The sequence below is a fragment of the Zingiber officinale genome, unplaced genomic scaffold, assembly GCF_018446385.1.
Source record: "Zingiber officinale cultivar Zhangliang unplaced genomic scaffold, Zo_v1.1 ctg222, whole genome shotgun sequence".
In the NCBI taxonomy this organism is placed as follows: domain Eukaryota; kingdom Viridiplantae; phylum Streptophyta; class Magnoliopsida; order Zingiberales; family Zingiberaceae; genus Zingiber; species Zingiber officinale.
Genome location: NW_024589898.1, coordinates 747,899 through 775,898, shown reverse-complemented (window position 1 = coordinate 775,898; position 28,000 = coordinate 747,899). Strand labels below are relative to the sequence as shown.

Here is a 28,000-nt window from a genome sequence, read left to right as displayed (position 1 = left end):
TTAAGGACCGTTTGAATAAACAACACCATGATGACAATGGATCATATTCTATGTCTCCATCTCCATCAGAATTTTAACTTTAATCCTCATTCTTATAGATATCGAGATCGAATATCCATCACAATACTCATAAGAGGATCTAGTACAAGTCCCCTGCTGTGGCCCTGTGGGAGACAGGTAGAATAAAGAAACAGAAATGAAATACCAAGTCAAATGTTGAAAGATTTGTATAATGTTTGACCAACACAGAATAGAACTTTACCAGCTTCATAAATCTCAACAACTGTTCTTTCTATGACTTTGTATAACTATCTATTACTATCAACTCTATAAGGTTTGCGTGCACATATAATTTCCGTGCCTTTTTTTCCAAAACGAAGTGCAATTTTCAATCCTAACTTTGATATGATTAACTTGGACGCCACTCCCTCTACCTAACAGAATTCAATTAATGTATTAATAAATACTGATGATAATGATCTGAGGAAGCAACTTAGCTGATTGGAGACCCAACCATGGCTCTTTCTCTTGCTTCTTGCAACCTTTCTTCTACCTTTCTCTTCCATCTTGGCGCTTGTAAAAAGCTACCTCTTCCTCTTCGGCTCGCTAGTTTGCGCTCATCGCCTCAGGGACGATATCGGTTTTTTGTCGATCGAGGAATGCAATCATCTAGTAATGATATTGAAGGCTTGGGCAAAGCTTCAAGTGTGAAGTATGGATCAATTCTCGCCTTGCTCCGAGTTTGTGCTTAATTGATTGATTTTTCTTTCCTTTTCATTTTTTTTTATAGGAGATGGAGAACTTATTCTGGCGATCTAATTGGAGTATCTGGAGCTTCGCTTCCTCCATCTAACATCCCAGTATGGTAGGACTTGTTTGCATTAAAATTTGATCTTCTGAAATTTTAAGTTGATTGATCCATTTAATTTTGAGTTTAGATATATCACTTTTCATCAAACTACATGAATCACGGTTGAAATAGTCAACGTCGAATTAAATAACTCATGATCAAACTATAAGAGATTGTTTAGCGAATCAAACCATTCTTCTAACCAGTATATATATCGTAAATTATGAACTGCATCATTCAGACTAAACTGAATGATCATAGCTGAATACATGTGAAAACAGTACCTATTACACGATTGAAGTGATAGATGAATGAAGGTTTCGGAGTTGACGAATTCATTTCGTGAAGACTTATTCAATTAATTTTTATTTAATAATTGTATTATCTCCTTCTCAATGACTTTTTTCTTTATGATCCCACTCTTTGTTATCTTTGGCCACACTCTTCAACTTAAGTTTGAGCTCTAAGAGTTGCAAAAACAGTCTCTTGTAACGTAGGATTATAATATCCTTCGTCGGGATATGAAGTTTTCACTACCCTTTATCAAGAGATTATAAAATCATCCAATAGGCCTAGATATGAATGACCCTAAAAAACTTATGTTAAATAATTGTCCATGAGATTTTTTTTTTAAAAAAAATGAAAATATGCACAGTCAAAACATCTCATTAATAAATACGACTTTATATATTTCAACTAATTTTTGCATTTGATATAGAGTTTATCTTTTCAAAGGGTAGGGTGGACCTTGGGTTCCCTAGTCTTCCTCGCCATACCTTTCTACAAGAGAATATTCACCAAAAAAGGTATACACTATTACACTTAACCTAATTATCTTGGACTCAAAAACTCCTTTACGTTGAACACATTTATATAAATAATTTTGATGTGTTGCCCACCCGCTTCCTCGTCTGCGCTAGCGCGCTGTGCGACTGAGTGAGTCAGAGCACCCAAAAGTGATTTCGACGTCCTGAGTAAGTCAGAGTCAGGGTATCGGAATCACTTTTAGGTACCCCGACTCTCAATCGCGCAGCGGAGGTGCACACGGGGCAGTGCACAACACATAAAAACTATATATATATATATATATATATATAAAATAAAAAATGATATGATATTTATTTTCAGGTGATGAGATAGAGAAGGTAGCCGAAGATGTTGTGGAAGCAGTGGAAAAGGTTGCAGAGGTGACTGAACGAGTAGCATCAGATGTGGCCAATGCACTTCCTGATGGAGTAGGGCTCAAGGAGACGGCCCTGCAGATTGAGAAAATAGCTCATGAAGTAGACAAAGATGTTAAGCTGGTGGAAGCCATTGTTCATCAGGTTGATTGATCTAAACAACAAACTTGTTTTTACATGTAGCTGAAATATATATATACACACACAGGTGGATCAGGTGAAAGAAGAAGTAGAAGCCTTGGTTAAGCCCACAATTGATGGAGAAGAAAAGATCATGGAGAAGGACGAGGAAGAGGGAAGCAAAGACCAACCAATTGCCAACAAGTGAAATCGTTGTATTCAGGATCATTGTATATTAATTTGTTTAAATTGATTTTCGTTTTGTTTGTACATGAATGTTAATGTGTTTAATAAAGTCGTGTTGGAGTTCGAGATTAAGCAGCGGAACTAGGGATGGGTAAAATCAGGGCCGGCCCCAGGCCTAGACTATTAGGCCTATGCCCAGGCCTATATTGGGCTAATCAAATTATATGAGTTAAGATATTAAATATTTAAAATTATAATTAAAATAAGTTTTATTCCAGATTTATTGTCCTCCGTCGTTTTAATTTTTTACTAACAAAATCACATTTGGTCAATAATTTTTAATTGTTTAAATTTAACTAATAATTAAAAAAAAAATATATAGATTAGAGATAAATTTAATAATTTCGTTTTTTTACTCGTTAAGTTATATTTGATTGATAATTTTAATTTTTAGTTAAATTTAAATTTAGTTGCTAATTATTTTTTATTTTTTATTAAAATTTATTCTATAATTTTTAATTTTTTATTGATAAAAATTAATTTACTGATAAACTTAAATTTGGTTAATAAATTTTAGAAAATATTTGTTATACTTATTATTAATTGATAACTTGTTTATAAAAATATTTTTAAAGTCAAAAGTACATTCAATAATGTACTATTATTTCTATCTAATTTTTTTTTTCTCTTTTTCTTCTTCTTTATTATCATTTTTATACTCATGGCTCCTTAAGGCCGATCATACTACTATGACGATGTCTACATGGAGTACCCACCCCACACTTAACCCTAAATCCTGGATTTGTCTTGTCTCTAATAATATTTTAATATTTATTTTTTAAAAATAGTTCCTCGAGAATGGTTGAAATGGCCTTTAGTAAAATATAACAGATCAAATTCGAAAGTTCTATAGTTAATTTGAAATTTTAATTATTTATTTTTTTCAAAAAAAAAATCTTAATTATTTTGATTTATTCGAATCAGTGTTGATTTTAAAATTTCAAATTCAATTAAATCGGCATTAATTGACTATTATATCTGAATTTGTATTTAAAAGTAAAATTCTTAAATCACGATTCATCAATTGATAAACTTCGATGAATCATGAAGAAAAATTCACTTAATTTGATCAATAATTGAACGAATTAATCAATTTTATAGCTATTTGATTTGTTATTTTAGTGACAGGATTCGGTTTGTGTAAAAAAAATCAATTAATTCAATATTGATTTCTTAATTTTTATCTATTCGATTTTTAATCGAATGCTTAGTCATATTAACCGTCGTGATAAACATTAAAATCGTTCATTATACAAATAAGAAAAACGAGTAAATTGATTTTGCCGACTTATGTTTTGTGTTGACTCGAATTAAAGTGTTGGATTTTATAGGTCGGCTTATATCTTACCTACCAAAGGTAGGATGCATGTAATCGACCTCTTAATATAATTAAGATTATATTATAATATTAATTATTTTATTTAGTATAATTTTAAAGGTATAATATAATGTAATATAATTATAAATGATAATAAAGTTTCTAATTAATATGAATTACAAAGGTCAACATCATGTAATCCAATGATATTACAAGGTCATCATTTAACTAAATTCAAATGTCAAATATAGCCCTGGTTTATTTTTGACATTAATCAGTCACAGATGTCGCTTCCGCTGTCGCCGCCCGCCCCCACCTTTGGGCGTTAGGTGTTGCTCGAGTCAACCGTTGCAGTCAGTTGTCGTCGTCGCCACCGCCGTCCGTTGCTGCCAACTGCTGTCGTTGCCAACCGCCCACTCCCACCAGGCGCTGCCGCCCTCCGCCATCACCGCCCGCCGCAAGCGTCAGCCACCGGCCACCGGCCATCGCCCGGCGTTGCCACCGTCAGTCGTTGCCGCCATTGCCGCCACCTTCGGGCATCGCCAGCCATCGCCCCACCTCCAGCTCCGGCTCTGGCAGAGGTGCAACAATCGCCGCCATCGGCTGTCACTGTTGGATCGTGTAATTCGATAAAGGGGGGTGAATATCGATTTAAAACATCGAAAAGAATATTGAGTACGCAGCGGAAAAAGTAAAATTAAAGCAACGCTAACACAAGTAATTTTTTACTTGGTTCGGAGTCTTGGTCGACTCCTACTCCAAGGTCCACACTCGTCGAGTGCTTTCGTTGGGCAATCCACTAGCAGTTCGAAAAATATTACAATAGTAAAGTACAGAACTGCTTTTAAGAAAAAGAAATACCGACAATAAAAAAGAAAACAACACTTTGTCGGTCGCAGTGTCGCGGAGCACAACAGAGAAAGCAATGAAAGATCTTCTGTTCGTTGTGCTTTGCTCCAGGGATTCACCCTCCTTATATAGGAGGCTCGGGACACCCAAATCCTTTCCGGGCGCCTCGAGTGTGACATAGCCCGTCCACACATAAAGCTCCACGTGGCGACGCGTGTTGAAAGATAAAACTTGCCTCCGAGCGCCCGGATCCCTTCCGGGCGCTCGGATCCCCTCCGGGCATCCGGATCCCCTCCGGGCGCCCGGACCCTTGTTTTCCAGCAATCTCCTTCCTGCAAGAAAATATTAGTCCGGAGACAAATGTAAATTATATATCCTGCAAAACAGAGTGTTAGAATAGTTAAGTTATAAGAGTAATAAAAGTAGTAATTAGATTCCGTCTCCTCGAGACCGGAATCTAGTCACGATCTCAACATAGATTTTCGAAATGGATCTAAGTTGGATTGACGCCTAATGTTCCTTTCTCGGGAACATGTCCTCACAGTCACTCCCCTCTAGTGACTTACCTCCACTTACATGCCAGACGTCCGGTCAGCCCTTCGACCCGTCTGGACTTCGTGCCAGCTATCCGGTCGGCCCTTTGACCTAGCTGGACTTCGTGCCAAACGTCCAGTCAGCCCGTCGATCCGTTTGGACTTCGTGCCAGACATCCGGTCAGCCCTTCGACCTGTCTGGACTTCGCCTGCACACTCGATCAGAGTGTTAGATAACAATGAAACTAACTTAACCTGTTTTGTCATTCATCAAAACCTGAGTTAGATCGTTAGTATTAACCGCACCAACAATCTCCCCCTTTTTGATGCAATGACAACCTGGTTAAGTTAGTGAAAATATGTAGATCAAACAAGCAATTATCAGGTTTTTAAGTTGGTCTTTATTTTGAATTTGATAGTTTGTTGTTTAACTAACTTAAATCACCTATCCCTCCGCTTTTGACATTCATCAAAAATAAACATTGAATAAAGGATAATAATAAATGACTAAGTAATAATATAAACTTAAGTCATATTGACTTGGGAAAGTTTAAACATGAAATATTTGCTTTTTTTATTTATTAACCTTTTCAAAATAGCTAAGTTTTGAAAAAAAAAATAGTTAATTTAGAAATGTAACTTAGAAAAATGACTTTATAAACTTTGCCTAAGTTTTAAAATAAGTTTGAGCTTAAAACACTTTTCAAACATAAATTTTATAAAAATTAATTTTTCAAATATAAGAGGCAAGTTAAAAAAAATCAACACTAAGTGGAGAAAATTAATTTATAAAATTAAGTTCCAATTTTTAAAACTAAGTTTGTAAAATTTAATTTTCAAATCTAATTTTCAAAACTAAGTAAAATTCTATTTTTCAAAACTAAGTTTGTAAAATTTAATTTAAAAAAAACAGATTTAAAATACATTTAAAATATTTTAAGGAAATATTTTTCAAAGTAAGTATGAAAACAGGAACTTGACATAACTTTAAAATAAAACTTTTGAAAATATTTACCAGAAAAAAATATTTAAAGTAAGATTTTCAACATATATATATATATATATATATATATATATATTAAAAAAATTGAGGTAGGATTTTAGAAAAACAATCTAAGAAATTTAAATAAACTTTAGGAGACAATTTTTTTTTTGAAAAAAAAGAGATTCTCTCTCTAAATTTGATATTCTCCTTAATTTATCTCTCCCCCTTAATTTAACAGTAAGGTTTGAGTTAAACTTCAAAGCCTTAACATATTTTTCTACCTAAGTGTTTAAGAGATTCAGTGTTAGTAACACTTATGTTTATCGAGTACATAAGAATATCTATATTTTTGGTATAATTGTTTAATAAAAATAAGATTATTAAAATTAATCAATAAATAATTATTCTTAATAATAAGTAATAAGTAATTTGATACAAACTTAACAATAGTTAATCATTATCAATAATTTATCAATTAACTTTTATTTTACTTAGATTAAATTTCGTATTAATTGACTTAATATCAAAGGATTAAAAAATAATAGTTATAATTTATATTTTGTTTTTCATTTACTTAATCGTTAAGTTTTGATTAAGTAACTTTTACATTTAATTAGTATTAGCTAAGTTTAGAATTAGCATTAATTTATTAATGTTCAATTTGAATCAATTGTTAATTATGATTTAATTACAGTGAAATTAAGATTTTGAATCAATCATATTTATTGATTGAGTTAAATTAAGGTTAAGTTTTAAGGTCAGGTCTAATTTAGAATGTAGCTAAATTTTGAAGTTTTACTTCAATTATTTACTTATTAATTATTTAATTCAATGTAGAATTTTAAGTTAATCAACTGTTAATAATTTCATTAGGATTTAGTTTAACTTTAAGTTTACTTGAAAATCCTTTTTTAAGTTAAAATAATTATTTAACCTAATTTTTAAGTGAAAAACATAATTTTTTAAGTTAAAATAGATTTTTTAAATGATTTTTAAAATAATTTTTAAAAGAATTTTAAATAGATTTTTAAAATGTTTTTTAAATATTTTTTAAAATATTTTTAAAAGGTTTTTTAAAAAAAGGTTTTTTTAATGATTTTAAAATAATTTTTAAATAATTTTAAAAAGTATTTTTTAAAAAAAAATTAAAAGGATTTTTAAAATATTTTTAAAAAAAAGTTAAAAGAACTTTTCAAAATAATTTTCATAAGAATTTTTAAAATGATTTTTAAGTTTTTTTAAAAAAAATTTAAAATGATTTTTAAACTTTTTAAAAGAATTTTTAAAATAATTCTAAAATGATTTTTAAAGTATTTAAAAGAATTTTTTAAAATGATTATTAAAGTTTTTAAAAGGAGTTTTAAAAATGATTTTTAAAGTTTTAAAAAGAATTTTTAAAATAATTTTAAAACAAAATAATAGATTTTTTAAAATATTTTTTTAAAATGATTTTTAAAGTTTTTTTAAAATTAATTTTTAAAATAATTTTTAAAGTTTTTTTAAAATAATTTTTAAAGTACTTTTAAAAATAATTTTTACAGTTTTTAAATAATTTTTAAAATGATTTTTAAAGTTTTTTAAAGAATTTTTAAAATAATTTTAAAAGTTTTTTTTAAAAGAATTTTTAAAATAAAATGATTTTTAAAGTTTTTAAAATGATTTTTAAAGTTTTTTTAAAAGAATTTTTAAAATGATTTTAAAAGTTTTTTTAAAGATTTTTTAAAATGATTTTTAAAGTTTTTTAAAAGAAATTTTTAAAATGAGTTTTAAAGTTTTCTAAAATAATTATTTAAAATGGTTTTTAAAGAATTTTTAAAAATAATTTTTAAAGTTTTTAAAAGAATTTTTAAAATTATTTTGAAAGTTTTTTAAAAGAATTTTTAAAAATATTTTTTAAAATGATTTTTAAATAAATTTTTAAAAGGATTTTTTTGAAGATTTTTTTTTAAAAAAATAATTTTTAAAAGATTTTTTAAAAATATTTTTTTAAATAATTTTTTAAAAGGATTTTTATGAAGATTTTTTTTAAAAAATAATTTTTAAAAGATTTTTTAAAATAATTTTTTAAAAGAGATTTTAAAATACTTTTAAAATAATTTTTAAAAATAATTTTAAAATAAATTTTAATTAAATGGTTTTTTAAATAAATTTTAATTTAAAATATTTTTAAAATAAATTTTAAGTTAAAAGGCTTTTAAAATAAATTTTGTGTTAAAAGATTTTTAAAATAAATTTTAGGTTAAAAAGGGATATAAAATAATTTAATTTGAATTAAGTTAATTTAATTTAATTTAGTTTTGTTTAATTCAATTTAAATTAATATGATTTGATTTATTTTAATTTAATTTAATTTTTAATTTAATTTGATTTATTTTTAATTTTTATTTTTTAATTTTAATTTTAAAAAAAAATTAATTTAATTTTTAATTTAATTTGATTTATTTTTAATTTAATTTTTATTTTAATTTACTTTAATTTTAATTTTATTTAGATTTAACTTAATTTAAGTTTAATTTAATTTAATTAGATTTAGTTCGATTCAATTTGTTTCGATTCAATTCGATTTGGTTCGAAGTCCTTAGTTATCTCACCCGATCTATATTTTCAATTAAGGAAACCTATAATTTTTGTGAGATGAATTAGGTTCTGTTTTAGACTTTGATTTAACTTGTGTTAGATTCAGGTTTAGTTTTGGGTTTAACAAATAGATATTCTCTGGATAAACTTCTGTGTCACGCCCAAGGTAGTCCCTGCTAGAAGAAATTTCGACAGCATCTCCCCTGTACGGGTGACAATCTAAAACTTATACAACCAACTTATACACGGCCAACACGGCCGGAACAATAACAATAAAAATACTATACAAACCACGCAGTTTATATCAAAACAGCCTCCGGCTGTCACCACAATACAAAAGAAAGCAAAAACAACATCTAAACTTACCTCTTCTGTCGATCGGCAGGCGCGTAGCAAAACATAGCAAGTACAAATCCACTAAGCAAGCAAAAACCCAACCAGTACATTACTCAAAGACAAACCACACAAAATCCAGAGTACCAAAACCAGAACAAGTCTGACACATAGCTCTAAACACATAAACAGAAACCAAAAGACCAAAGCAAAATCCTTATGGCAAGGGGAGTAGCAACTGGAATCTCCTGACGACTTCAACCTGAAATAAGAATAATCAACAACGGGGTGAGTTCAACAACTCAGCTGATACCAGATAGACATGCATAATAAGATATAACTAAGGGCGCGTTTGGTTCAAGTTATGACACATAACCTTAGTTATGTGATTACCAAATAATCACATAACCAAGGTTATAGGGAATGAAACATAACTATTGGTTGTTTGGTTCAATTTAGGTAATCCAGTAAAATCTTGTTTGTTTGGAGGTTTTAGTATATAACCTAACGTGATATTTTACCATATTACCCTTGATTTAATAATGATAATATTATATTATTAATAGCGATATATATATTTATATATAAATAAAATTAGATTTTTTTGTTTATTATTTTATGTTTTTTTATTTTTAGATAGTTTTAATTAAATAGATAATTTTTTATGTAAAAGGTATTAATGCTTTTACAGGGATTCACGTTACCGATTGATCTTTAGCCTGCTATGGTAGACGAAGAGGAGTTGTTCTAGTGCCGCAGCTCCCGCAAATAGCCCAGCAGAGCATCCATGATTGTGTATTCTCCATCCACGTCAAAACGAGCATCTGACCGTACTCATAATCGAAGACAAATCTAATCTTGAGGTTGGGATCATTAGAAGTGTAGATGAAATAGCTCTCCTCGGTGTTGTTGATGAAAGCAAAGTTGACGATGCCTCTCTAGCTCATCTTCGGGACAGAAGTGAAGACGTGTCCATCCCAGATTCCACTGGCCCAATATTCCTTCGACAAATTCCAGAAAAGCAAATACTGAGAGGTTGCGCCGATTGGATCGCTCTGGAGAGTGAAGAGTCCAGGAGAAGGATCAACTTTGTTCTCTTCCAGGAAGTGAGGCGTTGAGGCATGCTGGTGAGCTTGTTGAACCCGATCTTGGCGCCGGGAAGCCAAGTGTCGGTGGGGTGATCGAAGCTCTGCCAGAAGATGAGAGAGGAGTTGGATTCATCCCTGAGCTGGAGATTACCCGTGTCAAGGATGACCGCGACGATTATGGAGTTGGAGGATGGGATGGTGGTGACGTTGGTCGACCATATGATGGATTTGAACTGGTTGAGGAAGATGAGATTGCCATCGTCAGAGATCTTAAGCTCCGACGCGGTTGGGTCGGTGACTGGAGTGGCTCTGTTGGCCACCCATACTGGGGTGACTACAGAAATCGTATCGTACCAGATGCCGATGTAGTAGTTGAAGGAGGTCGTGCCAGTGCTGCCTGGTGGCGTGAAAAAGCCAAGCACGAGCCTGCCGCCTCCGGAGTTGATGGTCTGGTTGCCGGACAGAGAACTTTCAGCGTAGATTGTGTCAGTTGACGACGTTGCGGAGAAGAAGAGAAGAGAGAGGGAAAGGGAAAACGAGAAGTGCAAGAATGAAGTTGCACTGGAACATGAAGAAGCTATTGCCATTGCTGATGGCTGATGAGCGACGAAAGGTCCAAGGAGATGGAATATTTAATGGCGCCGCTGGAATCTAGAAGGAACTGATTTCCTGCTATTGCCATTGCTGATGGCTGCCTGCGAAGGAATTGCATGAAGAAACAAGCCGGTGGTTGTGTGGTTAGTAGAAAATTGAGAAAAGAAGAACAAAAAGTAAGCCATGGACAGACCTTGCGCTTAGCTCGTGATGAGCCAACCTGTGAAAGCTCAACCAATGGTGGGATTGCACCTTCTCCCAAGAGAAACCTTTGGATATGGGGACTTTCGGCGGCGAGCTGCAGCAGCACGTGCACGACGAACTCTCTCCCAGCTGTTGGTCCGGTTTCCATTGCCTCGACCAGCACCGGGATCCCTCCCGCTTCCGCCACCGCATCTTTATCCTCCGGCACCGCAACCAAGCTTCCTAGCACCACCAACACCTTCTCGGCTATGCCGCCGCTGCGTTCCCCCACCAGCCCTACCAGTGGAGGCACCGCCCCCGTGCTGATAGCCCTTTCCTTGTTCCGCCAGACTGAGCACAGCTTGTACAGCGTGGTTAGGGAATCATTTTTTCCCCAGCTCGAATCGCTCACGAGCAGAGACACCAGTGACGGAATCACCCCGCAGGCACCGATTGCCCCCCGGTTCTCCTCGATCATCGATAGGCTAAGCAGTGCGCATGCAACATTCTGCTTAGCCCCCGCGGTAGTGATGAGCTTCTTGTTCTCCTCCTCCAGCGAGAGATTCAGAAGCGCCGTCACCGCGCTCTCCTGCGTCGCAGGGGCGATGCTCTTCAGCAGAGGCACCAGCGCCGGAATGGACCCCGATGCCTTGATCAGCGCACGGAAGTTTGACCGGTGCTTCGCCACGAGCCGTATCCCCACCGTCGCAGCCCGTTTCAACTCCGGGGACGACGCCCCAAGCGCCTCCACGCACGCGCCAACCTTCGGCCCTTGCTCTTGACCGAAGCGCTCTCGATGGCCTCCAACGACGAAGACGACAAGGCAACACACGAGTACTCCTCGACATCGGGTAATTTTGTCTCAAAATTTTTGTTAACCCCGGAATCAAGGAAAACCTCACTTTTCTGAGGTTTTGTGATTCCGGTTTATATGCCCAAATTGCTGATGTGTCAGTCATGCATCATGACTTAGGAATCATCAATTACTTATACTAAACAAGACTATCCTTGATAACCTTGGATGGATAACCAAGGTTATCAAGGATAACCCCGAACCAAACGCGCCCTAAAGGTAATCATCATGTGGTACAGTTTTCTGAATAAAGGTAGGAAATGCAAACTGAAAAGGCTGAAGAAAACTATACTCACCAGGACCTCCTATCTGAATATAAGGATCGCCAAACTAAATACAAAATGTCACCTATATGCATGTCAAACATATGCAACCCAAACAAATGCAGCATCCAAAATGCAGCATCCAAAATGCAGCAATCACAGACAATAAATGCAATCTATGCATATGGTACAAAAATGACATGTGTCACCCCTGATGCCAGTCAGCCATCGCACACGCGATGGTGAGACTGAGTGGGTAGGGCTATGACAACTGTGCACTCTACCATCACTGCTAATGAGTGACCGAGTGGACAGGATGCTGTTGGAGTACACTTATCATCCTACCCCAAACATAGTGGGAGAGCCTAAGCTCTCATCTCCCTGTATCATAGGGGAAGGATCCCTGTCCGCTACACGCTGCAGTCATCGCTACCCAGGAGTGGACCAGCGGAGCCCTGACAGAGCAAACTGCACACACCCTGCCTGATGTACCACTAACTCACGAGTGGTTGTGTGTGCAGATCACTAGCTGGCGATGCGCTCAACAATAATAGAGCTTAACATCACCAGCATGCAATCATGCAAGATGGTGTATGACACTAAACATGTAGATACAGACCGTATACCCTCCATATAAAATACACAAAAAGGAAATAAATCATACGATGGTCTAGGTATCAAAACCTAAGTACACAAATCAGATATGACCAACAACAAGACTACTACACAGTAGGCAATGTAAGTGACTATTTCTATGAACAGGGATACACATGGCGGCAATCAAGAAAAATATAAATAGGAATGCATAACAGATAAGAATATAGGAAGACAACAGGAATCAGATAGTGGCATATCAAAGCAGATGCAAACATAATCATTACCACTATAAATATACTATTATGCATATCTAACATGACTATATCAAGAGATAAGTCCAAAGTACCCGCCTCAATAGAAGATCAATCCGATGGATCCTACGTCGAGATGCCCGTCTCGAACCAAAGTCCTACATCAATCAATATATATACCTTTTATTTAGCTAAAATCATATGAGATAAATAACTAAATAAAATTCCCTAACCGGATTAAGGACAACCCTAATCGATATAATTACTAACCCGAACTATTGATTAACCCACAAATTATAATCCATAGGTCAATTAGGGTTAGCTCTAGTAACCCTAACCATTCCACTATTCGGACTAACCCAATCCTTTAATAAATTTGTATCATTAAGACAAAATAATATATTTACCTCCAACAACTCATACCAAGCTAAACTTAATCAATTCTAGTAACTCAATCAACTCTAGAAATACCTCTGTTGACTATCGATTAGAGAAGTCAGAAGTTACGGTAGGAATTAGGCAAAACTACTACCCTCTGTCAAGTACTCCATCTCAACACTTGCCAGCCCAAAATCAACAGAGTAATGATGCTTCTGATTGAACCTGCAACCCTCTGTAAATGGAGAACAACATCGGTTGATTGCAATTCAGACCAATAGAGGGAATTATGTTCAATAACAAGGGAAAATGGAGATGGAGAGGGCGTACTGTTCCTTCTCGTGGCTTGATGGGTGGCGTCCAACAGTTACGCCTTGGCCGGCGTCGGTGATCGACGATGCCACAAAGTCCCGCAACAGAGTTGAAGAAAACTTTGCCCTCTGGTGGAAACAGTGTCGCTAGGGTACGCGATGGTGGCTTTGTGCCGGCAAAAAATCAACCTCAAGATTGGAAGAGGGCAGAGAGGAGGCGACGACGCTCTAGGAGGAAGGTAGGTCGGCGATGAAGATCGGAGGAGACTAAGATGCGGTGGTTGTGGCATCGCCGATTGGCCTCACGCGAAGGGGCGCCTGTGTCAGGTGATCGGAGCGGCGCGACTCGACGAGGATAACTGCGGGGCGATCAAGTGGTAGTCGTGAAACTAGGTCGGCGCTAAGGTAGAAGGAAGGGATCGAGAGGAGGGTTTTCGGCGCGAGATGGAGAAGGTGAAAAGAAGAGGCTAACCGATCGCGGATCTGGGTGTTGAGGTCGTCGGTGCTTGGGCAGAGACGGAAGAGATCGGGAGAAGTTGGCGGCGGGGAAAGGCTTACAGCCTGTTTGGAATGATATGGAATTCAATTCCTTTTAGAATTGGAATTGAATTTCATACTTTGGAATGATTTTTTTAGCTAAGAATTGATATGGAATTCAATTCCAATTCCATCAAACAAGGCAAAAGTAAATCACACCTCTTTATGTGTGATTTATATAGGGAATTCAATTCTCCATATTATGTCCATTGTGCCCTCATTCTCTCTTCTTTGTAAAAAAAGAAAAGAAAAAAGAGAGAAGGATAAAATGGTATAAACATAAGAATTCCATAACTTAAGTTGCATTTCATTCCAAACATGAGAATTGAATTCAATTCCTTATGGAATTCAATTCATAATGGAATTCAATTCAATTCCATGACTTAAGTTATTTCCAAACAGGGTGTTAGGGCACGCGGCGGGGGAAAAGAAGAAAAGAAAAGGAAAAATAAAAGTAAAACAAAATTTTTCCTCATTTAAATGGGGTAGCCTAAACAAACTTTTCCGTGGCCCAATAGTTGATCCCCTTAAACTCGTCATACACGCTCCGAAAAATCCTTAGAAAATTCCTAAAAATTTCGATAAAGCTAATTGCCCGTTTAATATTTTATTATTATTATTATTAATTAGTTACGATATTTTACATTTTGGGCTATGGTGAGTCACTTGGACATCATTAGAGTAACCATACCTTTGAGGTTTTCCAAATAATCCTATCCACTGAACTTAATATAAAATTTTGGTCTAACTAGTTAGGATCTGTAAAGGGTAGCTTCAGTTAGTTCCACTAAGCCAAATGCACCAGATCGAAGTCATATCTTCCTAGACATGCATATACAGAGCTTCCCTAACGTACTATCATCCAAAACTTCACTAGTACCGTTGGTCAAATTAAACTATTATCCCTTTGAACTAGCCCTAATTACTCTGACGGTGATTACCATATCGGGTAGGTTTGTTTTGGAGGTGTCAGCTATTCTGGAGTCTCTCCCTGAATTATTGATCTGATTTAGGTTTTAGTTTTGGTTAAGATTTAATGTTTAATTTGTAACTTTAAATTTAAGTTTTTAATTTTGAATTAATTGAATTGGTCAAATTGTCCTTCTTTAAAAGAGTGTATTTAATGTTTAAGTTTTTATTAATTTTTAATTTTGAATTTATTGAATTGTTTGAATTATATTTCTTTAAAGGTTTATTTTTTAACCTTTTATTAATTGTTAATCTTGAATTTTCTAGACTATCTTTGTTTAACATGTTATCTTTAACATTTAAATTTGTTAAATTTAGTTTTGATTTTGTCAAAGTGTTTGATTTTATCTTTATATTTTCCTTGCCTTTGATATGATTAGTTGAATTTATTAGATTAGTCTTGTCTTTAAAATTTAATTTTTTGTTAATTATATTATCTTGGGTTTGGATAGGATTTTCTAGATTGATATTATCTAGATTATTAAATAATTTATTAAGAAATTTATTAATTTTATCTAGATCAATATTGACCTTGTTATCACTATCATTTGAATTTTCAGAGTTATGTAAGTTTAAATTTGAGCTCTTAATATTTAACTTTTCTAAATTTGTTAATTTATTTAAATTTTTGTGTACAATAATATTTTTAATATTATTAGTTGAATTTTTCTTAGAGGTGGAGTCATTCAAATTGATTTGGTTATCATTTGAATTTTTAGGGTTATTAATTATTTTCAGATTTTCTGAATTTTCTAAATTAATTAGATTTATTTTATCAGATAATATCCTAGGGTTATTTTTGCATGTATTATCAAATACACTATTTTCACGTATATTTTCAGAAATATTAACATGCATGTTTTTTAAACTACTAGTAGTAGGGGGTATTTTGATAAATATTACTAACATTGAGCGCAACTCCTAATTCAATAGGCTTTTTGATTGGATTTGACTCGAGTCCAGATTTGATTTTGACTTGATCTTCTAGTTCCATCGGCTCCTCATGAAGCTTTATCAATTGGGCCTAAAGCTCATGTGCATTCTTGTACTTTTCTAGTCTACATAAAACATGGTTAGGTAAAACATTACAAATAATTTTACTTAAATTTTTGTTTAGTTCTGAGTCCTGAAAAGGTTTTCTCAATATCAGGAAATAATCAAAGTTTAGACTTTCTAAGAAACATTCCATTCTTCGCCTCCAATAGTTGAAATTTTCTTGATCGTATGGTGGTGGTTCGTGGATGCTTTGTCCTTCTTGAATAGACATTGGTAAATGCAAAAAAAATAAACAAGAAACAATTTCCAAGATTTTGTCTTGGGGTAAGCAGTGTGGGAGATAAAGAAATATGCATGGAATTTTTTTTAATAATAAAATATTTAAAAAAATATTATTACAAATGTTTGAAAATGCGATATTTCACTAATACCGACCAATGGTGAAAAGATGAAAATGAAGATTTCAAAAATAGTTTTGAAGGGAAAAAACGGAAGGCGCTCGCTCACCCAAACGATATCTATTTTACTTTTTTAAAAAGAATCCCCCTTGCTTGATTGATGGTCGCACCAATTCAGAGAGGTACCCGCTCTGATACCACTTGTTGGATCGTGTAATTTGATAGAGGGGGGTGAATATCGATTTAAAACGTCGAAAAGAATATTGAGTACGCAGCGGAAAAAGTAAAATTAAAGCAACGCTAACACAAGTAATTTTTTACTTGGTTCGGAGCCTTAGTCGACTCCTATTCCAAGGCCCGCACTCGTCGAGTGCTTTCGTTGGGCAATCCACTAGCAGTTCAAAAAATATTCCAATAGTAAAGTACATAACTGCTTTTAAGAAAAAGAAATACCAACAATAAAAAGGAAAAAGGAAAACAACACTTTGTCGGTCGTAGCATCCCAGGAGCACAACAGAGCAAGCAATGGAAGATCTTCTGTTCGTTGTGCTTTGCTCCAGGGCTTCACCCTCCTTATATAGGTGGCTCAGGGCGTCTGGATCCCTTCCGGGCGCTTGGAGTGTGACGTAGCCCGTCCACACATGAATCTCCACGTGGCGACGCGTGTTGGAGGACAAAACTTGCCTCCGGGTGCTCGGATCCCTTCCGGGCGCCTGTACCCTTGTTTTCCAGCAATCTCCTTCCTGCAAGAAAACGTTAGTCCAGAGGCAAATGTATATTATATATCCTGCAAAACAGAGTGTTAGTACAGTTAAGTTATAAGAGTAATAAAAGTAATAATTAGATTTCATCTCCTCGAGACCGGAATCTAGTCACGATCTCACCTTAGATTTTCAAAATGGATCTAAGTTGGATCGACGTCTAATATTCTCTTCGGGGAACACGCCCTAACAATCACTCCCCTCCAGTGACTTATCTCCACTTATCTGCCAGACGTTCGGTTAGCCTTTCGACCTGTCTGGACTTCATGCTAGCTATCTGGTCGACCATTTGACCTAGCTGGACTTCATGTCAAACGTCCGGTCAGCCCATCGACCTGTTTGGACTTCGTGCCAGGCTGCCAGCTATCCGGTCAGCCTGTCGACCTAGCTAGGCTTCGTGCCAGACATTCGGTCAGCCCTTCGACCTGTATGGGGCTTCACCTGCACACTTGATCAGAGTGTTAGATAACAATGAAACTAACTTAACCTACTTTGTCATTCATCAAAACCCGAGTTAGATCGTTAGTGCTAACCGCACCAACAGTCACCTCTGACAGAGGTCGCATGATATTTTTATCATTTTATAATAATATGAATTACATTACTTATAAAAAATATTTGACACCAAATAACATAATATAATCATCCTTATAATCAAAGATTACATATATTACATTATCAAACATAGTAATGTAATCAACATTACATTATATTATATTACAAATTAAATTACATTCTAAGTTAGATTACATTACGCTTAACCAAACACAACCATATAAGCATACCGATTTATTTCATTAAGTGATCTAATGGGCATTGAGGATTTATGTTATTGGATATGAGGTTTATCTCTTTATTAGGTGGGCTTGTATCTGTTATTTGTAAGTACCCAGGTTTACGTTAATCAAACTCATTAATTGATGTAATTGAGGGTTTGCGTTATTTCATAAATATATAGGGTTTAAATATGTAAATCCGTTAATCCGTCATTATTTATTTATAGACTGATAATAAAATTAAGAATTGATGGCTATATATAAGTTATGGTTTGAAAGTTTAGGCATTCTAATAGAACTCCCACTTCCTATATTGGTGAGGAGAATTCGGCGCCCACCATGCTTCTGCTTCCCCGTGCCGTCGCCATCCTTGGGAATCATATGGACGACGTACAAAGGCGATAACAATCCCACTACATTCTGGTTAATTGTCTCAATTTCAATTTATTTAATTTCTATGTAACTATATCTTGGATGATTTAATTTTTCGATAAATCTAAATGGCCAGAAATTTCACCGTTTGAAAATGAATCTTACTAGCTAGAAAAATGATTAGGTATTATTAATGATATGGATATTGCTAAATGATCAGAATCTGGTCAGCTAGAATATATGCATGCATATATATGCATGAGTATTTTAGTAATTTCATATAGCCACATTAATTATATGCATATTCATGCATGCATTTTGATTGGGAGATAGAGATTTCTAGCTGGCTAGATTCTGACCAACAAGATTTACTCTAATGATATTTACACCTAATAAATTATTAATTAGTCCTTAATTAAATTCCTCATTATTCCCATGCATAGAAATATGAGAATCATAATGGCCCTTAATTTTGAAAAATTATCTCTCTGTATTTAATTTGCCCTCCTTAATTACACGCCCTCCTCTTTTTCAATTCAACCTCAAAATATGTTTAAATATATTTTATACCCTCAATTCAATCTTTCTTTCTTTTAGACCTAAACGATTTTGGAAAATATATTTTCCCTCATTAATTATAAGTTATCTACAATCATCACTGATTAACATGGATCAATTTTATCAATTTAAGTAGAGGTGTAAATGAATCAAGCCACTCATGAGCTATTCGAATATCGATTCGATAAAAGTTCGTTTGAACTCGTTTAATAAGGCTCGTTAAACTAAACAAACTAAGCTCAAAATTCACAATATTCGGTTCGTTAGCTCGTGAACATATTCGTTAAACTCATGAATTAATTTTTAAATAAAAATAATAATAACTTTAATATTAAATTTATAAATTTTATACTCTATTTATGAAATATATAGACAAATATATTAAATTTATTTATTAGAATAAAATTATAAATTTTAATAAGAATATTATAGTTTTATTTAATATATATAATTTAATTTTTAATGAATATTTAAATTTATAATTTATATTTATTAAACTTGTTTAGGCTCGACAAAAATTCAAATAAGTTCGTGAGCCATGAATATATTCGTTAAATAAAGCTCGAGCTCGACTCAATTATAAATGAGCTAAACTTAAATATTTAAGAGTTCGGCTTGACTCGGCTCGATTACGCCTCTAAATTTAAGAGTACAATTTAAATACTAAAGTGTTTTTTTTAAAAAAAAATCAAATATTTTTATTTTGGACTTAAATAGAATAAAAAGTTTCAGATCAATTTTAATTTGGTTAGATTTAAACTGATAAAATTCCTTAATGTCAATTTCAAAGACTTAGATTTTTGCGATGAAATTGCTATATTATGTCATTGCAAAAACAACTATGGTATCCATATTTATCATCATCATCATTAAAGACTCTCAGATTTCTTACGATTTGTCCTTTTGTAAAAAAATTGAAATAAATCTTATTTATGACTATCTACCTACTATATTTTTTTAACGAATCTCTTCTTGACCTTGGGATTATGGTTAAGACATTTAAATTATTTACTTTTTCTTTAAATGAAAGCCGTAATTAAAAAAATACTGAACTTATTGGCCGCTATATACCCTAAAAATTATGAAAAGAATATTTTATAAGTGAACAGATTGTAACCATTTAATAAATTACCATCATTAGGTTGCACAGGGAAAGTGAACACACGTTTTTTGATTTTTCAAGTCAACACCGGCGCGCTTATGCTTTCTCTTCGCAGTAACCGGTCAATCACGCTGCCTCGGCCCATCAACGTCGACATGGATCATATAAAAATGGGAGATGAATATTATTATATGATACATTGATACTGCTCTTAATTTGTATGATTGGAAAACTCTAAATTCCTTCCATTGCCAATTTTCTGCTGATTTCTTAGGATTGCATCAGTCAGAAATTAAATGGAGATGGAGATGGAGATGGAGACGGAGTCGAATCCAATTCCCTGCTCGCCGTCCGAGAAATGGTTGGCCTCGGATCAGGAGATGATGTTGCTCGAGCTGAATCTCTCCGATCACCGCCACGAGGAGGAGGAGGAGGAGGAGGATAAGAAATTAATTGCATCTCAAGAACAGAGCTCATCGACGTCGATTTCTAGCGTTGAGATCGTCGTTGCTGAATGGGACGGACGATCGGGATCGACGGCGGACGCCAGCTTGCTGAGAGCTCTGCAGCTATCGCAGACGCGGGCCAGGGAGGCGGAGAAGAAGGCGGCGGATGAGAGCGACAGGAGCCACGAGCTCAGCAGGCTGCTGCTGGAGGACGCGCTCCGACTCTCGGCCTACCGGCGGTGGGCGACTCTGCTCGAGGCCGAGAATTCCATGCTGCGGCTGAAGGGATTAACCACGCGGCGACCGCAAGAGGAGGAGGAGGAAGGGCAAGAAGAAGATGAGCGGGAGGAGGCTAAGGCGAAGGCGAAGGCGAAGGCGAAGAAGAAAGCGACGCCGGGGCCGATGGCCGGGTGGGTGGCGTTGGCCTCTTGCGTCGGCATCGCCGGCGTGGGGTTCGTGGTGGCCCGGAACGTTCATTACTCGATCCAACAGCAGGAGAATGATGACAGAGTCAAACCGAGGTTGACCGTTAGGCTTGGATTTTTGCAGATCCATGTTGGTGCGGTCCACTTCGACGGGGTCCGAATAAGTTTCAGATTTCAATCTATTTTCGACAAATTAAGGCTCAAATTTTAGTTCCTGTCCAAATGAATGCTCTATTCTTTTTTTCCCCTTAATGATGTTAATTTCGTAAAAATGTTATTAATGCTTCGTTTCGTTCTTAAGCATTGTACAGGCAAGAAATTACATGGAAAGTACGCTATTACTCTTCTGATTGACATTTTCTTTCCCTATGCTATAATTTAATTTATTGAATTGCATAGTCAACTTTTTGTTAAAAGGAGACCTCCAATAGTTACATAGATATTTTATTTAAAAATTTTAACTTAAATTTTAGGTAAGATAGTTAAAAAAATTTACATCAACTACCCTAACTATTTCTTAAATTATGTATTTATGAACATTACTTCTCTAAATTTAGAAAATAAATTTTATTCTTTAAATATAATAAAAGAGAGAGAATAAATGAGAAACTGATATATGATACATTGAAAAGTGAATATCTAAATTTAATAAAATAATATTTTTATCCTAAATTATGTAGTTTGGATAGGAACATTGGTGTGAATGCTCTTAAAGTTCTAAATGAATATTTTTTATACTTCTAATATGCCACATCAACAATATTATAAAATTTATTGAAACATCTCTAATGGTTAGAGCTTTAAGTGAACTTGTTGTGGTCCAATTTTTAATATGTAGTTGCATGGATTCATACATGTTATATCAATTTCAAGACAAAAATAGCATGTTTGAATTCTCACTACTACTTTTAACTTACAAACCTCAAACCTAACCTGATTCAAACTTTTTTATTCTACAAAGCTCTCACAAATCTTGTATTGGAGATGTCATAATATCAAAATGGGTACTCAAGTTCTATATTTATCAAAATATTTACTTATTTTCTATTATATCCCCTCCTTTACTAGCTGTTGAATGTTATGTAGATAGTCAATTCATCTAGTTGATTTCTAATTTTTTTTTTAATTTCATTTGTGGACTCTAGCCATCTAAGCTGATCGATCAATTATAAAAAATTTATAACTGTAATGAGTTTAGTTTGAAATGTATTTAAGGTACCTTAAATTTAATGCCCCAATCTATGTCTAACGAAATAATTGAGTAGGATGAGCTTAGTTTCAAGTGTTTTGATCAAAATTAATAATTCTAAAAATCTCACAATCACTTTAAATCAAGATTATTGTACTTTTGAAATCCTCCTAAGCGTTACCATATTTTTAGACCTAAATTTCACCGCCTACATTCATGGCTATGAAATTTTAAGAGTTATGGATTTTTAAAATTTTCACAACATTGAAATAATTTGACACCTCTAGACCTACTAAAGGCCTTGAACATTTCATGAGATTTAACCGATAAAGGATTGAGACCTCGGAAAAAAGAAATGGATAAACTCCTTTTCTCAAGGAATACGGGGGGTTAGGTAAATCATCGTTTGCCTATATAGTTGGTTGACCGATTGGTAAATAGATTCGATTAGATTTTACCGACTCATAAACATTAAAAAAATCTCACAAGCAATCTTGTATTTGAAATTGAGAGAATATTTTTACATATCCTTTCCTTTAAATAAGCTGAATCCTAATTTTGTTTGTCCTCTACTGCACGCTTCCTCCTCGCGTTCCTTCTGCACCAAGCCATTCCGCTTGAAGCTCCCGTCTCCCTCCGCTGCTCGATTACAAGCAACAACAGGCTTCTTCCCTTCTCCGATCGAGCATGGATGTTGTCGAACGATCAATCCCTCGTCATCACTCGCCGTCCGACGAGAAATGGTTATGGGATTCTTCTGGTCGGCAACTCGACGTCGACGGGGAGATGCTGCTCGGCTTCGATCTATCCAAGCGCTCTGCTTCCGACCTCCTCCAGAACTGCGATCTCCCACCTCCAGTCAAGATGATCTTCCCCCTCGAGGACCATGGCGGCGGCGGCGATCACAGTCACAGAGCGTCGGCGGAGGAACGCAATAACAAGTGAGTCGATGCTTAAATAGGGAAAGATTTGCGCTTTAATGAATTACAAACCTCATCAAGTGGATTAATTGCACGCCAGCGTTGATGTTGCCGATCAGTCGGATGCGCAATTGGGACCGGCGGAGAGCACGAGGTTGCTGAGAGCGCTGCGGCTGTCGCAGACGCGGGCGAGGGAGGCGGAGCGGAAGGTGGAGGAGGAGAGCCGCCGGAGGCAGGAGCTCAGCAAGCTGATGCTCGAGGAGGCGCTCAGGCTGTCGTCGTACCGGCGGTGGGTGATGTTGCTGGAGGCCGAGATCTCGGTGCTGCGGAAACAGGGATTAGCGCCGCGGCCGAGGGAGGATAAGGAAGAGGAGGAGGAGGAAGAGGTGGTGGCAGCGGCGGCCGCGTGGTGGCTGACGTTGGCCCTGTGCATCGGGATCGCCGGAGTGGGATTTGTTATGGGGCGATACATGCTTTAGTTGTTGTGTAAGTAAGCTTAATTGATTGATTAACAAAAATAATTGCTTATTGTAGAGTTGTCGGTACATTTCTAAACCACGAAGCACTTATTCTTGTTTTTAAATGGGGAGCCCTATGGGCGAAATCAGGAAAAAAAATTTGGTTGAATTGCATAAATATTTTTTTTACGATTAAATAAAAATATTTAATAATTTAAATTTTACATCAATTCTTGCATAATATACGATGTTGTAGAAATTATACATATGAAGTCTGAAATTTAATGGACAAAGAAGTTAAGTTTTAGTCTATTCATTTCCAGTGTGCGGATCCCTTCAAGATTTCAACTCTTGCATAATATACATTGCTGCAGAAACTACAGCCAACTAAACATAAACGTCACTCACATAAATCATAATATGCATTAAATTATCATGACAAATAGTGTAGAACAGAGAAAAAAAAAAAGGTTCAGAATTTTGAGGAATCAACGATGAACAAAGAACACTTTAATAACAAATGTTTCTGCCAATACATAAGTAATATGAAATAGTTGTACATCTTATTTTGCAACCCACTTGATGACTAATAGCATGAAACACTCTCCATACAAAAACTATTAGCCTATTAAGTTAATCACAACCAATTGATCTTATTGAACACTTAGGATTGTCATTTAAACCATATAAAAGACTGCAATACTAATATTTACAATATGTGATTGAAATGATATTGTTAGAGTTTACCAAGAGTCTAAGAGACTAGAACTCGAGAGTCTTTCCCTTGTTCCACTTAATACTCGACCAAATCTCCATAACCATATAAATTAACATTGAGAACATTTGATCTAACTTGTAAGAAAAAAACTAGAAGTTTAGGAAAGATTAGTCTACCTTTCTTCCATAGATGAGCTTCATTTTCGAGTTGGCACAGAAGTCTGCGAAGGCCGACGAATCGGTACAAGAGGAGACAATTAGATTCTACGAGATTGCATTTGTTGAAAATGTCGTAATATTTGCTCATTTTCAATTGTAGAAAAAATATTCTTTTCAATCTATACAACTAGACTATCATTCATCCATTTATCTCCCATTCTATTGCGTAAATCAGTCTTCATTGCAGAAAAAACTCGTTCAACCAAAGCAGTTGCAACTAGTAAAACTAATGCCAACTCTATCATACGATAAACCAATGGGAACACCAAATGTTTTTCAGTCTCAACCAATTTTTGAGTAAGAATTCCCAAGTCATCAATTGAAGAAAAGTAAGGATCATCCCGTAGATTATAAAAGTAACTCATAAGTTGTTGTTCCAAAAATAAATAATCAGTACCACAAAAGTCCTCGGGATAAAAATCAACAAGATGGATGAGTTTGTGAACATCAAATTGAGAGAAAGAATTTCTTGGGTGAAGACATGATATGCAACCAAGCAATTCCGTACTAACTTCTGAAAAACGATTATTCATCTCTTGTATAATTAAATCAACAACCTAGCATTCAAATTTGCAACCATGATAACATTAATAATTAATGAAATCTCTTTAACAATTTTTTTTTTTAGAAATAATACCTGACAAAAAATCTTCACACGATAATGATGAAAATTGGTGATGAGTTGCCCTCTATGCCTGCCATGACCACGAGTTAGCATGTTATCCTCCATATCAAGTATTGGGTGTTGGTTGCTACTCGGAAAGCCTATAGGTTCCACTGTACAAAAATTTTGTACAAAGGTCTGAACCTTTTCCTAGCTACCATGTGTTCTTTTAAATTAAATTTTGGATCTCCTGCGGAACTTAACACGTTTGATCCAAAACTTAATCTATTTGTTCTTTTAGGTTTTGACTTTGATCTCCTGCGGAACTTAACACGTTCGACCCAAGTCTCCTTAAGTTATTAATTCCATTAAATATCAATTTCCATAAAAGGTTCCCAGTACTGACGTGGCGAGGCACATGGCCTTCTTGGATATGGGAGCAACCACCACCGACTAGACAAAACCTTTAATAGAAAGCTAATATTTAATTTCCTAAAATAACTTTAGGTTAACCAAAGAGAACAATCAAATCACAAGGAAAAGAAAGAAACAAAAGAACACAACTTCGAAAAACATATTCGAAATACTAGAACGTAAGCCTCTTGTATTTGGTATTATTTCCATAAATAACTAGCATGATGCGGAAATAGAAATTACTAGTTATACCTTGTAGAAAAACCTCTTGATCTTCTACCGTATTCCTCTTCTAACCTCGGACGTTGTGTGGGCAACGATCTTCCAAGATGAGAAACCACCAACCACCTTCTTCTCCTCCAAGCAAGGTTCGGCCACAAAGGGAAACTTCACCAAGGAGGAAAAACAAAATACTAACCAAGCTCCAAGAGATGCTAGCTTTCTCTCCTTCTTCTTCTTCTTCTCCAAGTAGTATCCGGCCACCACAAGAACTCCAAGGGAGAGGAAGAGGTTCGGCCACCACAAGAGGAAGAGAGGGAGAGGGTAATGGCCGGCCACAAACACCAAGGAAAAAGGGAGAGAAAACAATAGAAGTTGTGTCTTGTGAAGGCACCCTCACCCCTTCTTTTATATTCCTTGGCCTAGGCAAATTAGGAAATAAATTTTCCTTAATTTCCTTGACTTGATTTAATTGAGAGAAATAAAATAAAATTTCCCCAATTAATTTGTGATGGCCGGCCACATCATTGGAAGGCAAATAGGACAAGTTTCAATCAACAATTAAAACTTCCTAATTTGTTTCCGGAAATTTTAAAAAATAAAATTTCTCTTTAAAATCTCTTCATGGTTAATAAAAGGAAATATCTATAATTTTAATTTTATTAACATGTGAATAATTTTTTTTTTAAAGAGAAAATAAAACATCTCTCCAATCTACAAATAAGGAAAGAGATCTAATCTCTTTCTTTAATCTTTTGTAAATCTTTTATAAGAGAGATATTTTAATTTTAATTCTCTTTAAAATATATCTTCCACATAATAATAAAAATTAAAATTAAATTTCTTTTTTAATTTTATTTGGCCGGCCCTACTAGCTTGGGTTCAAGCTAGGGCCGGCCACCCAAAATCATACCTAGGCCGGCCCTAGCTTGATTCCCAAGCTAGCTTGGCCGGCCCCCTTTGGGTGGGTGTAGAAGGTGGGTATAGGTGGGTATAGTACTCTATAAATAAGAGGCTACGATAGGGACCGAGAGGAGGAATTGGTTTTGGTCTCCCGATAAAATTAAGCATCCCGTCCCTAACACACAACTTAATTTTATCAATGATAATTCATTCCACTAGAGAACTATCATTGAACTACCGCACCAATCCCAAATTACATTTTGGGCTCCTTCTTATTATGAGTGTGTTAGTCTCCGTGTTTAAGATATCGAATGTCCACTAATTAAATGAGTTACAGACAACTCATTTAATTAATATCTAAGTCCAAGAGTAGTACCACTCAACCTTATTATCATGTCGGACTAAGTCCACCTGCAGGGTTTAACATGACAATCTTTATGAGCTTCTCTTGAGGACATTATCAACCTAGTATCACTAGGACACAGTTTCCTTCTATAATCAACAACACACACTATGAGTGATACCATTTCCCAATTTATCGGGTTTATTGATTCATCGAACTAAATCTCACCCATTGATAAATTAAAGAAATAAATATCAAACATATGTGCTTGTTATTATATTAGGATTAAGAGCACACACTTCCATAATAACTGAGGTCTTTGTTCCTTTATAAAGTCAGTATAAAAGGAACGACCTCAAATGGTCCTACTCAATACACTCTGAGTGTACTAGTGTAATTATATAGTCAAGATAAACTAATACCTAATTACACTACGACTTTCTAATGGTTTGTTCCTTTCCATTCTGGTCGTGAGCTACTGTTTATAATTTATAAGGTACCGATAACATCATCTTCTGTATGTGACACCACATACTATGTTATCTACAATATAAATTAAATGAACAACTACAAACAAATGTAGATAATTAGACCAAATGTGATTCTTTATTCATAATGAATGTTTACAAAGCTTAGGCTCTCAATATACACTCCAACAATCTCCCACTTCTACAAAGAATATCTCTCACCATATGTTCATCAACCCTACAGCCAGTCAAATTGCAAGGATTGGAAGCTCCATCACTGAAGGTATCCGCTGATGCAATCTTGGCGATGACAACTTCTCCTCGCTCACGATATCTCTTATCAAGTGGTACTTGCGCTCTATATGTTTACTTGCCTTATGGGCTCGTGGTTCCTTCGAGTTTGCAATCGCGCTATTATCACAATAAATTGTGATGATTTTGGGCAAACCAGAATCACATCTAAGTCCATTAGAAAGTTCCCGAGCCACTGCTTCTTTAGCCGCCTCAGAGGTCACATACTCGACTTCCATGGTTGAGTCCAAACATTTCCGCTTAACACTCCTCCATGAAATGGCTCCACCTCCTAAAGTAAACACATAGCCGATGTAGACTTACTATTATCCCTATCGATTGGAAATCAAATCTGTAACCCATAGGGAGCAAATCATCCGCTTGGTAAACTAGCATATAATCCCTA

At 35.0% G+C, this 28,000-nt stretch overlaps 4 protein-coding genes across 4 annotated transcripts; 2 read left to right on the top strand and 2 right to left on the bottom strand.

Annotated features, from left to right (window-relative positions):
• Positions 1 to 487: 487 nt before the first annotated feature.
• On the top strand, positions 488 to 2,469 carry LOC122036875. Its single transcript, XM_042596308.1, has 5 exons — positions 488 to 712; positions 791 to 865; positions 1,586 to 1,656; positions 1,979 to 2,175; positions 2,240 to 2,469. The coding sequence occupies exons 1-5, from the start codon at positions 516 to 518 to the stop codon at positions 2,357 to 2,359; spliced, it is 660 nt and encodes a 219-aa protein (XP_042452242.1). The 5' UTR covers positions 488 to 515; the 3' UTR covers positions 2,360 to 2,469.
• Positions 2,470 to 9,935: 7,466 nt separating this feature from the next.
• On the bottom strand, positions 9,936 to 10,667 carry LOC122036837 (G-type lectin S-receptor-like serine/threonine-protein kinase At2g19130). The gene has a single exon (XM_042596257.1). The coding sequence runs from the start codon at positions 10,665 to 10,667 to the stop codon at positions 9,936 to 9,938; it is 732 nt and encodes a 243-aa protein (XP_042452191.1).
• A 45-nt stretch (positions 10,668 to 10,712) lies between these two features.
• LOC122036836 (U-box domain-containing protein 4-like) lies at positions 10,713 to 14,991 on the bottom strand. Its single transcript, XM_042596255.1, has 5 exons — positions 14,974 to 14,991; positions 13,983 to 14,071; positions 13,354 to 13,424; positions 10,868 to 11,694; positions 10,713 to 10,775 (listed from the first exon to the last, which is right to left on the bottom strand). The coding sequence occupies exons 1-5, from the start codon at positions 14,989 to 14,991 to the stop codon at positions 10,713 to 10,715; spliced, it is 1,068 nt and encodes a 355-aa protein (XP_042452189.1).
• Positions 14,992 to 22,570: 7,579 nt separating this feature from the next.
• Positions 22,571 to 23,494, top strand: LOC122036877. Its single transcript, XM_042596310.1, has 2 exons — positions 22,571 to 22,980; positions 23,060 to 23,494. The coding sequence occupies exons 1-2, from the start codon at positions 22,727 to 22,729 to the stop codon at positions 23,436 to 23,438; spliced, it is 633 nt and encodes a 210-aa protein (XP_042452244.1). The 5' UTR covers positions 22,571 to 22,726; the 3' UTR covers positions 23,439 to 23,494.
• Positions 23,495 to 28,000: the final 4,506 nt, after the last annotated feature.